General features: G+C 48.2%; 1 protein-coding gene across 1 annotated transcript; it reads right to left on the bottom strand.

The window, feature by feature from the left end:
• Positions 1–7,453: 7,453 nt before the first annotated feature.
• GPHB5 (glycoprotein hormone subunit beta 5) lies at positions 7,454–9,920 on the bottom strand. Its single transcript, XM_090035016.1, has 2 exons — positions 9,717–9,920; positions 7,454–7,642 (listed from the first exon to the last, which is right to left on the bottom strand). The coding sequence occupies exons 1-2, from the start codon at positions 9,918–9,920 to the stop codon at positions 7,454–7,456; spliced, it is 393 nt and encodes a 130-aa protein (XP_089891142.1).
• Positions 9,921–11,122: the final 1,202 nt, after the last annotated feature.

The following is an 11,122-nucleotide window of genomic DNA, read 5'->3' as shown; positions in this document are numbered from 1 at the left end:
CATCACTCTAATGGGGCATTTGATTACACTGCCACCATACACTGTCGGGCCTCATCCTGCAGCCTGGGTGGTTATTGAAAAGGCTGGATCAGATGATGCTGAAACAGGCTACTCCCACTTTCTCAACTTTCACCAAAAACAGAAGGTTAGTGGTATTTGGCAAAACCACTTAAGATCATAGAATTGTAGAGGAGTAGGCGTAGAACGAACCTCAGGAAGTCATCCAGTTCAACCCCTGCTCAAGGCAAAATCAGCTCCATTGGAAGCATTCCAGCTGTGTGTTGGTCTAATCCAGTCTTAATAACTTCAGGAATTACCCTCACATGCAACTACCAGACAATACCCAAAACATCAAAAACACCCTGGTGTTGTATCGGTTTCTTAATAGCATGGCATAATGATGTCCATGAAACTGCTCTCCACTCCATTGGCTTTCAACAACCATGAGCGGCTGGGGTATTTTCACTTCCAGTATTTAAAGCACAATAGAGCACACAGCTAAATCAACAAACCCCAGAAAACTAGAAACGAGTGGCTCCTCATTTCATCTCTAGAGATGTCAGTGTTTTTTTGTTGTTTTAAATAAAGGTGTTTTTTGGAGGGGGGGGGGTTTGGGGGGGGGGTTAAGAACAGATTCTCCTTTGGCCTTACGGGCTCCGGTCTCTACCTGAAAGTTGCAATAGAAAGACACTTTCTTTTTTGTCACTGACTAACAGAAGGGTTTTGGAAGGAAGCCAGGTTGAAGCAGCCTCACAGACAGGTAGAAAAGTCCTCTATAAGAGCTATTAATAACTCTGGCGAAAGTGTCAGTTTTCTCCAACTCGCTGACAAATCTAACTTGTGGGCAATAAAACCCTCCAACAAAAGCTTATTGATGACAAAAAGGATGATTAGTTACATAACCTTCAGCCTGACAGAGAGGGGGAAAGGAAGTGAAATATTTAAAGGGCTATAGAAATCATACCAAGTAAGACAGCCATTAAGTGCTGGACTGGAAATGAAAATCTAATTATCTTCATGCTTCTAGGGATTCAAAGTAGAAGTATGGGAACTTGTTAAAGAGGGAGGGAGACAGTGTTTCCTTAGATATCAGACTTTTCAGCTGTATAGACCTATTAGTTTCAAGGCCAGAAGGAACTATTATGATTATGTAGACCAACCTGCAGTGTAACCCAGCCCATAGAATTAATAAATCCTGCATTTTGCTCACCACGTTGGATTGGGCTAGAAAACGTTTCTTTTGAAACCTGCCAAGTTCCTACAGCTGAAAAAAGGCTGTGCAAGCATAGCCATCCTTGGGGAACTTAACACTGGAAAGAAAAGTCCAGGTGGCAAGATTCATTCAGAAAAGTCTGGGACAGAAGGCCAGATCTTCAGCTGTTAGAAACTGATAGAAGTCCACTGAAGTCAGACTGACTGACATGGACGGATGATTTGGCTCACAATGTGTTATATTTGACAAGCCCTAAAGAAGCTCTGGGACTCTGAAATCACTCAGCACGGATAATAAGGCTGAGGTATGCCAACAATGGGAAGCGTAATGAGGAAAAACAGAACCATGTGACTTTACTAGTGGAGGTTCTCTCTGGGAGAAGAACAACTGCTTCTCAAAATCCTGGACGAAAAGGGTTTCCTGGGTCCAATCATAGTTCCTTGATCTCAGAGAAACCCATGTCATGGGAGCAGAACTTCTCATCCATCACCAGGGACACTAGTCACTGCAGGCGATTCCTGTTCATGGTCACTTCTGCTGTCTGCAGCACCACCAGTAAATAGTGCCAGACCTTCTGTTGGGTGGCCTGGGTTGCTACAATTAAATATTTAGAACAGAGAAACAGAGTCACTGCAAAAGCACACTGGAGTTGTGATCTCAGTCTCTCACTTCAAAGTCCAACCGGCATTTGCAATCAGCATCTGAAAACAAAGACATGGACCAAGGCTAAAGCACAGTGTTATTCCTACTGCTCATCTGAGAGGAAGCTTGAGAGGTGCCATCAAATATCAAAGCTCCATTGTGCCAGGCACTGCACAAAATGATAGTCCCTTTCCCTAGGAGTTTATGGCTTTACTGACACAGGGTAGGAGAAGTTTTGAGTCTGAGATTCCAGCCACTCATCTACTGCAGCTTAAATAAAGATCAAGGGAGCAAGTTCCACACAGGTGAGGTCACTGGGCAGGGAGGAGAAGTGGAGGGGGAGAAAGGTCCTTTATTTCGACTCTAACCAAGATGCAATGTTCCATCAATGTGGGACAATTATTGTCGGCAGGTAGGATGGATCCTTTCCCATGTGGCCTTAGTGCAAGGGTGGACAAAATACGACTGTGGCCCACATCCAGCCTGCCAGGCCATTCTATCCGACCCACAGGGCCCCTAAAAAATTAGAAAATTAGTATGCATCTGCCCCTGGCTGCCTGTCAAAGATGACAGGAGCAAGAGGCAGTAGGACCTAAGGGAAGCCACAGCAGGACCCTGAACAGCAAGGCCTACCCATCTAGCAGAGGCTTCTGGCCTGGGACTGTGGGGCTGTTTGTGCCAGAGTAGGAAATTTAGGTAAGAAGGGGGTGGGGAGGCAGGGGAGCCACATGGTGCAGAGCAGCCCACAGGTGGGCAGGAAAGTAGGGGCAGGGGAAGTGGAAGCAAGCAGGTGTGCAGGAGCATGGGGCCCACACCAGTGTCTTGGGGCCAGTGCTGGCAGAGCCCAGAGTGGGGTGGCGGAAGCATGGGTCACAGGCTGGCAGGGGTCTATGGAGCTGAGCTGGGCTATGCTAGCAGAAAGAAAGGGGAGCTTGCCGGCTCCATAGAGCCCCTGCCAGCCGGGACCCTGTGCTCCTGCCACCCCACTCTGGGCCCCTCCGGTACTGTCCCCGAGACACAGGCCTCATACTCCTGTCCGGCTGTTGCTGGCTCCCACATGCCTGCTCGCTCCCAGCGTCCCCTGCCCTGGCACCACAGTACAAGCAGGGACGAGCACACAGCCCCAACCTCATGCACTTTGTGCTTGCCCATCTGGGCTGAGCAGTGGCAGCATAAGACAAACTGCCACTCAGCATGGAGGAAAAGTGGCCCCTCCCACTCCTGGTGCTTCCTGATGCAGCTGCTTGAAGCCTGCGCAGGACTGTTCTGCATCTCCACCATGTCACCAGGGTTGATGTCTGGGTTGCCCCGTGAGGCAGCAGTGGCAGTGAAGAGTAGACACAGGGCAGCCCCACGCAGGCTCCAAGCGGCTGCATCAGGAAGTACTGGGAGGAGGAAGGGCCACTTTTCTCCCATGATGAGCAGTAGTTTGTCCCATGCTGCTGCTACTGAGCCTAGGCCCCAGTGCTGGCTCCAGGCTTGTCCATTGGAATTGAGCAGCAACAGCAGCAGCAGCAGCAGTTGGGCAGAAACTGCTGCTCAGCACAAGGAAAGCGGCCCCTCCCCCTCGCGGCTGCTGGGCAGTTTATGCTGTGGCTACTTGGAGCCCATGCCACGCCAGGCTGCGGCACAGCTCCTTCACCGCCACCTCTGGGCTGTCCAGCACAGCAGTACTGACAGTGCAGAGCAGCTGCAGGGCAGCTCACAGGTGGTGGTGAAGGAACTGCACCACAGCCTAGCGCGGCGCGGGCTCTGGGTGGCCACAGCAAAAACTGCCCAGTGGCAGCGAGGGGGAGGGGGAGGGCTACATTCCCCACCACCAAGCAGAAGTTTCTGCCCAGTTGCTGCTGCCAATGCTCAGGCCTGACGGGTGAGCCCAGAGCTGATGTGGGGCACACAGAGTTGTGGCTGCATACACTGGTCCCCGCCGCTACTGCTACATGTAGCCACGTGGTTCAGAGTGGGCACACTGGGGCTGTGCACTGCTGGTGGTGGCAGGGAAGCACCACAGGGAGCTTGGGCGTTGTGGGGTAGGGATGGGTGTTGACCGGCTCAGGGGTGCACGCAGAGGGGACCTCCCACATATACCCCACATACCCTCAAACCCTTCCCACAAACTCCACAGCTACACCCTCTGCTACACACAATCACACAACCCACAAATACTATACCCACACACAGATTCATACATCCCCACAAAACTCCCAAACCCACAGCTCCCCACAAACCCCACACCCACCACCTATACCCCCCAACACCCCTGCATACCTACACACTATACAAGAGTAAGACTGCATTTTGAGCTATGATGCATCACTTCTACATATACAGCACAAGCACACACAAATCAGGACAAAAATATTTTTTTAAATTAAATTAAAATATATTAGTATCGGTGTTTGATTTTTAATATATAATTTGTTTATTTTCCCGTTCTAAGATGGCAAATCCTCTTTCCCAAAAGAGTACTTCGGGGGCAAGGGGAGAGACTTCTGGCAGCAAAGACCAGAGGTTTGGGCGGGACTTCTGGTCCCAAGATGGTGACCAGGAGGCGGGGCACTTGTCAAGGGACGGGGGCTACCCATGCAGCCCTCGACAGCTTGCCAAAACTCGGTAAGCGGTCCTCTGCCCAAAATAATTGCCCACCCCTGCCTTAGTGACCCTCATGTAGTTGTGTGTTTTTCTCTTATCCACATACATTATTACTGTTATATGAACTCTCTCACGTTTTCCCCCAAAGCTTGTACCGTGTTACCCCTGATGTAACGTACTAAAGAACGTTGCAGAAATTTGACAACTGCAACTATAATCAGTCACAATCAATGCCTTCAATGAGACTCCACAAATCAACTCCAGGACCAAATTCAGCTCTGGCATTAAAGGATACTGAAGCCAAGGAACCAAATGCCAAGTTTTGAAGTCCCTGAGAACATGATGAGTAAGGACTTTGGGACTGATCCCCAAATGTGTGCCTATTACTAGCGATGATAAAACCTGGACCCTGAAGTGACTATTATGATACTGCCTACTCCAAGGGCTCCATCAGTTAGTTGTATAGGGACAGAGCAACAACATCTACCACCTCTAGGACATGACGAAACCATCTCAGATTGGCAGTGATCACAGTTAATTGATGGGTGTTCAGTTGGTCATGTGAAATACATCTGGGGGCCTTAGTCTCTTGTTGCATTTATGACCCCCACTGCCCTTGCTGTCCATCATTCAACTTCACCATTCATTTTTGCCATTTTCTCTAAAAACACCCAAAACTGTTAGGCTGGTTCCAGTCACTCAATTCTTCCCACTGTTCTTCTTCCACTCCCCAGCCAGTCTGGCACCGTAACCAGTCAAACATCCATTCACCCTGTGCAATGTCTCTGCCTAGATACTTTCTGAGATTTCAACTGCTTTACCAGCTCCCGTCTTTGAGAAAAGTTTGAATTCCCTGTTGGCTCTGAAGAGCACTTTTTATCCACCTCCCAATCCTCTGACCGCCACCTACAGCACAACCAGTCTAGCAGAAGACAATCAGCCCATATGGCATACAACCAAAAATTCACCCTTACGGGACCAGTTGCAGGTGTTCACTGGCAACAGCTTGCTGCAGCTTAACTGAACGAGTAGTTAGAAGCCCAATGCATAAATAAGGATGGAAGCATGTCTTAAATTGCTTTGATGCTACAATTTTAGGTTTATTAAGGACCCAGAAATTAATTTGTAGGTCACCCATGATGTATGATGCCATTTAGAGCAATAACAAGACCAGAAGGATGAGAGATGCAACTCGAAACCAAATGCAGGATTATTTAAAGGCAGTTAAAGTCAGTGTTGCAGAAAACCGCTACTGCTGTTGTTCCACACAGCAGTCCATCTAGTCAAGAACTCTGTAAGGCAGAATCATATAAATCACCCAACCACAGTGCAGCTTTTACAGTTCAACAGACAAAATTACAGCGTTTAATAAATTATAGCTTAAATTAAAAGACGTATTTCAAAGACAGCAGGAAACTTCAAGTAAGCTTGCTTTGTAGTGTCAACCATTAATCCTGGAAACAGAAGGGAATGTAATTAGGAGACTCAGCCTCTTGGTTTGTCTAATATCAGGCCCTAACCAGGTAGGGAACGGAAAATGTTGGACATTAATCTGTTCAAAAAGCATACCGCGGTGCCTGCCCTGGAAACTCACTTTGCCTTACGCGCTCTTGCTAACAGATCATGTCAGGAAAACTTCTAGTTCTTGTCAGAAAAATACAAACCAACCAGGTTTCTTCAGGGGAAGCAATTGAGGGAGAAGATACTAAATCAACCACTCCCACCCAGAGCCTGGGTACAAAAGGCACTTAGGCAGTTCATCTGAGACCGCGGATGTGCTGTTACAGTGGCTATGACCTGCAACCCCCTCTCCTCAGCTCCTGAAGTGGGTCTGAGCAGTTGTGGATCACTCTTAGAAACATTTCTGTGGCCTGTCGTTAAAGGAAGCAGCTCTAGCATTCCCTAATAGGCAGTCTGCAGAGGTAAGGAGAAGCACCACTCTAAACCCTCCATGGTGGGCATCTTAGCCATGCTCCTCTGGTCCACGGCATGGACACTTGACATGGAGCAGGTCTCTCTGAGAAGCAAAACTGCACTGGGGACTGTGGGGTGAACCAGCATAGGCTTTCCTTGACCTTGCTTCCACGTGAAGGAAAACCAAGGCCATTACACCATCCTTTAGCGCCCTTTTCAGTTGGGAGAGATCCTTAAGAGAGACTCACCAGCCATACAAAGCTCTTTGATTTCCATTCAATCAATTGATTTCCTCACCCTGTATGGGAAGAAATGTGATTTTCTCTTTCAGGCTTTCAGTGTTTTTTCTTCAAAGACTGAGGTGGTTTCCTTATGAGTGGCGTGATATGAGATTTTACGCACAGTGGCCCCAATTAAGCAAAGCTCTTAAACACATGCTTAAAGTATAAGTTTGTGCTTAAGTGCTTTGCTGTGACAGGGGTTGTTACAGCTTTGTATTAATGAATTTATACGCCTGATGAACCAGAGCTAAGCCCTGGTCTCACTACTGACACTAGTTTTTAAGTATTTTGGTGGCATTGTTCCCGATTGTAACCCGTGTCAGTGAGAAAGGAAGCTGGTCTATAAAGGGCACCGAGGGAATTCTGCCGAGTACATTTACATTCCCAAGCTCAAGAATAGAAGAAAGAAAAACCAAAATGAACAAAGCTGTTGTTACCTTAACACTGTTGTTCTCCACTTGTAGGTGTTTTGGGCTGCTTATTAAATGTGTGCTTTGTGCATGAGGTGAGTTCAAATACTGTGAAATGCCTCTGGGTAAAAGAAACTGCATCATAACTTTCCACATGACATATTGTCGTAAGGCTCCTTATTACAATACTACGTTAATAGTTCTCTAAACTGGCTGCGAAGAGAAGAGAAGAGTATGCCTTTACTGTGCTGAAGAGTTAGTGCTTAGAAGCGGTAAGACTCAGCGGTCACATTCTGTGCTGATTTACACCTCCTGCAATGCTGGGGTGAAAGTGGGTGTAACATCAGGGCAGAATCTGGCCCGCAATAGCCAAGGCAGCTGTGCACCCGGGGAAGGAGGGCTCAAAAAGTCTCGCATTCGGTTGTTGCAGTAGAGCAGACACCACAGTCGCACCGTATGGCCTTAGGGAACGTGTAGAAGGGGTCCACACCAGGAGCGCAACTTGGCAGCTTCACTGTCACCAGCTTTGTCTCATTGTAAGTGCAGACTCGATGGTGAGATTCGATGTAAGGGGGATCCAGAATAGGCTTCTGTTAGCAGGAGGGAAAATGCTGACATTAGACACAGGCCAGGTGAAGGGGAGGCAGGTAAGCGGGAAGTCTATGAAGATCCTACAGCCCCCTCCTCCCACCAAGCCCTGGTTACTTCAACGGGATTGATCACGAGCCTCCACACAATGGGTAGACAGGAGCAGACGCACAGAGCATATCAAGGAACATTTCTTAGTCCTGCAGGAGGTCCAGGCCTGCTACTGATTCTAGTTCACTTAGCTAAGATTTCTTTGGACTCGGGCTGCTTGAAAAAAATCTTCTGTTTTTCTCAACTCTGGAGTTTCAACTAACCGAAATATCGCCTGCAAAGTCTCTCCTTTCTGCTGAGATTTCACTTGAAAAAAAAGCCACACGAGCCGAATTCTTTTTTCATTTGGAAATGCCACCACAAATGTTGCGGGAAAGGGGTGGAATGCAAATGCCACAGGTGCCCCTTCCTCCCTCTGAACCAGCTTCCCCAGCCAAATAACATGTCCCATGAAATACGTCTGTGGCTCAGGAAGAGCAGGGACTGGGAGACAGAGCCCAGCCCATTGGAGAGAATGGGAATGTGAGGGGTCTCCAGCTGTGTTTGCGCAACACCAGTCAGTGTTGTGAGAGGGCTGGTTTTTGTGGTGGCACTTCCTAGCCCTGCCCAACGCAGTGTAGACATCACCTCAAAGGATCCCTTGGTTAAGGAGGAGGAATCCTATAATTTATATATTATATATAATTATATTAATATATATATTATATATAATTTATATATTATAGTGCTAACCTCCCAGATGAGCCAGGCAATGGGGCTGTGAGAATGGGAATGTGAGGGGTCTCCAGCTGTGTTTGCGCAACACCAGTCAGTGTTGCGAGAGGGCTGGTTTTTGTGGTGGCACTTCCTAGCCCTGCCCAACACAGTGTAGACATCACCTCAAAGGATCCCTTGGTTAAGGAGGAGGAATCCCCACCTCATCTCCTCCACCAGCAAGCAGCAGCTCATCTTCCCTCCCCCTGGCAGTGAAAGAAGGTGTAGGAAAGTCAAGGCTAAACCTCAGAAATAGTTGGCTCCTCCTCGCCTTTCGTTACTGGAAGGAAGAGGTCCTTGGCTTTGCTTGGGCAAAAGGAATCCCTTGAATCAATGTGATTTTCCCTGAGAAGGACATCAGGGCCTGGCCCACTGAATCTTTTCATTAAAGAAAGCTAAAATTAGTCATGAGCTTCATCTCCCGCGTGTGTATAGACTTGTTTTCCGTCATCCCACCCTCTCTCCGCCCCCCTACAACAGAACCCCCTCGTTTTCATACAAGGGTGCGATTTGAATGAGGGCAACTTAGAACCAGACATTGCCATTGGGATTTGGGTTTTTTTGGAACAAAACATATTACTCATGATCCGTGGGCTCCATTTTAATCTCAAAGGGATTTTCTTCCAGTAAAGTAAAAAAGGACTCTTTCCCCTAAGCGTTTAGGTTGCAAGAAGCTTTCAAATTGCATAACGAGGGTATTACGTAAGCACATTATTAACATTACCACATGATGTGTGTGCGTCTCATAGACAGTGGTTAAAATTAATGGCTCAAGGCAAACTTTTCAGCTCCTGGCACTTATATTAAGACTACCATTCACCACAGCAGTGTCTTTGCCTTCATACTTGTATACTCAGCACGTTCGTGCTCTTGTCGTTATTTGTTTGCATTATAGCAGCACCGAGATGCCCCACTCTACTAGATGCTACACAAAGGCATTGCAAGGGAAGCCCCCGTTCCAAAGATCTTAACATCAAAGCATGATTTGCCTAGGGGAAGAAAGGTTTTTCACATGAGAGAGAGAGGCTGAGACATGCTCAGGGCACACAGAAAATCTATGGCATAGCTGGGAACCAAATACAGAGCTTCTGAGTCCTAAGCCTAGGGTCTCCACAACAAGTCCAGCCCCCCCGATGCCAAGGGAATAATGACACCTGCCCACTGCACCTCTTACCAATTTCTATTTGGAAAACAATACATGAAGTGTCAAGCTGTTTAGTGCCAGCTCCTTGGCCCACATACATCCCTTACACACTCCTCTGGTATACTCACCTCCCAAGTCTCACAGCGTCCCCAGCAGGCATCCGTGGTGATACGCAGCCCCCTACAACCGGGCTTCCTAGCCAGGAAGGTGAACTCACGCACAGCGCAGCCAATGAACGTGCGCAGGTTAATGTTGGAGGTCTTCAGCGCGCTGACACAGCCAGCCAGTATCAGGAGGGGCACAGAGCCCAGGACCACGTGATGGAGCTTCATGCTGTGTGCTGAGATGGAAAGAAGGCCGAGAAAGGTGAGAGGAGTGGACCTGCTTTTCCCAACCTGGGGAGCTGATGCACTTGGCATAGTGTGCGTGTCTGCCGTGCTGGGACTGGGGACAAAATGGTACCGTTCCCTTTAGCCACTTGTCTTGCCAGCAAGGAGAAGATGGGACATCCTATCCCTCCCGCCTCACAATCCAGGTGGTGCTGACTAGGTTCACATAGCAGTAGGTTTGTAACAGCAGCCTTAACTTTAGTTGTGGGTTTTGCCAAGCCACACAGAACACTGCTTTCTCCACTCCCCAGGCAGAGCAAAAACAGTGGCTGCCCTACAGAAGTTGAGCTCCAGCTTCATTCAGAACAAGGGGAGAGCTGAAGGCACGGGAACGGAGACAGCAGCCAAACAGCCCTGCTCACCAAACACCCCAGCCAGAAGAGAACAGCAGAGGCCAAGGGAAGCTGCACGTCTCACAGAAATCTGGAATTGTCTTGAAGCTGCCAAGAGTTGATGGATCCTACCAATCTGCTAGCACACACATGTAGGGGCCAGCCACAATATGGCCTATTTAGGTATGAATCCATAATGGATTTAAAACATGGTCTTTGAACTGAGCCTTACATCCAAGTTCTCCTGCTCATAACCCATTGAAAAGCCCATTAAAATGACCAACAGTTTCAGGAGCAGATGAGGACAAGGAGTAGTTGATGATAATTGGGGAGAATTCACCATCTTTGCCTCTAAAATGGTCCCTAGTTGACTGCTTCCTTCCCTCCCCACCCTCTATGGACCACTGATCTTCAGACAGTCAAACCTTTCTCCTGCCAGGGGACTTTACAATAGCACACCTATTACAAATACCGGGAATATATGACACACGTGTTTGCTCTGCAGACTCTAAATGTTTGACAATGCATGCCACCTCCCACCCATGCTCATTGCAAGGGGCAGCTACCTTGTCAATGAGGCCTTGAAAATGGATGTTCCTAGACATGGAAGGGTCTGGCCCAGGCATCTGAAAAGTGCCTCAGCTCAGCCCCACACAGGCAACAACCATCAGCCAAGTTCCTATGAAACTTGCTCCCTCACCATCACTCCTTCCCCCTGGTAAAGCCCACTGGGGAAGGAATCAACCACCCTCTCAGGTGCAGCTCCCCAGTACAGAAGAGAGGTGGAAACAGACTAAAAGGGTGAATCAAAAC

Source organism: Crocodylus siamensis, chromosome 2, assembly GCF_052110815.1.
Source record: "Crocodylus siamensis isolate JL-2025a chromosome 2, ASM5211081v1, whole genome shotgun sequence".
Lineage (NCBI taxonomy): Eukaryota > Metazoa > Chordata > Crocodylia > Crocodylidae > Crocodylus > Crocodylus siamensis.
This window is presented reverse-complemented; position numbering and strand designations above follow the sequence as displayed.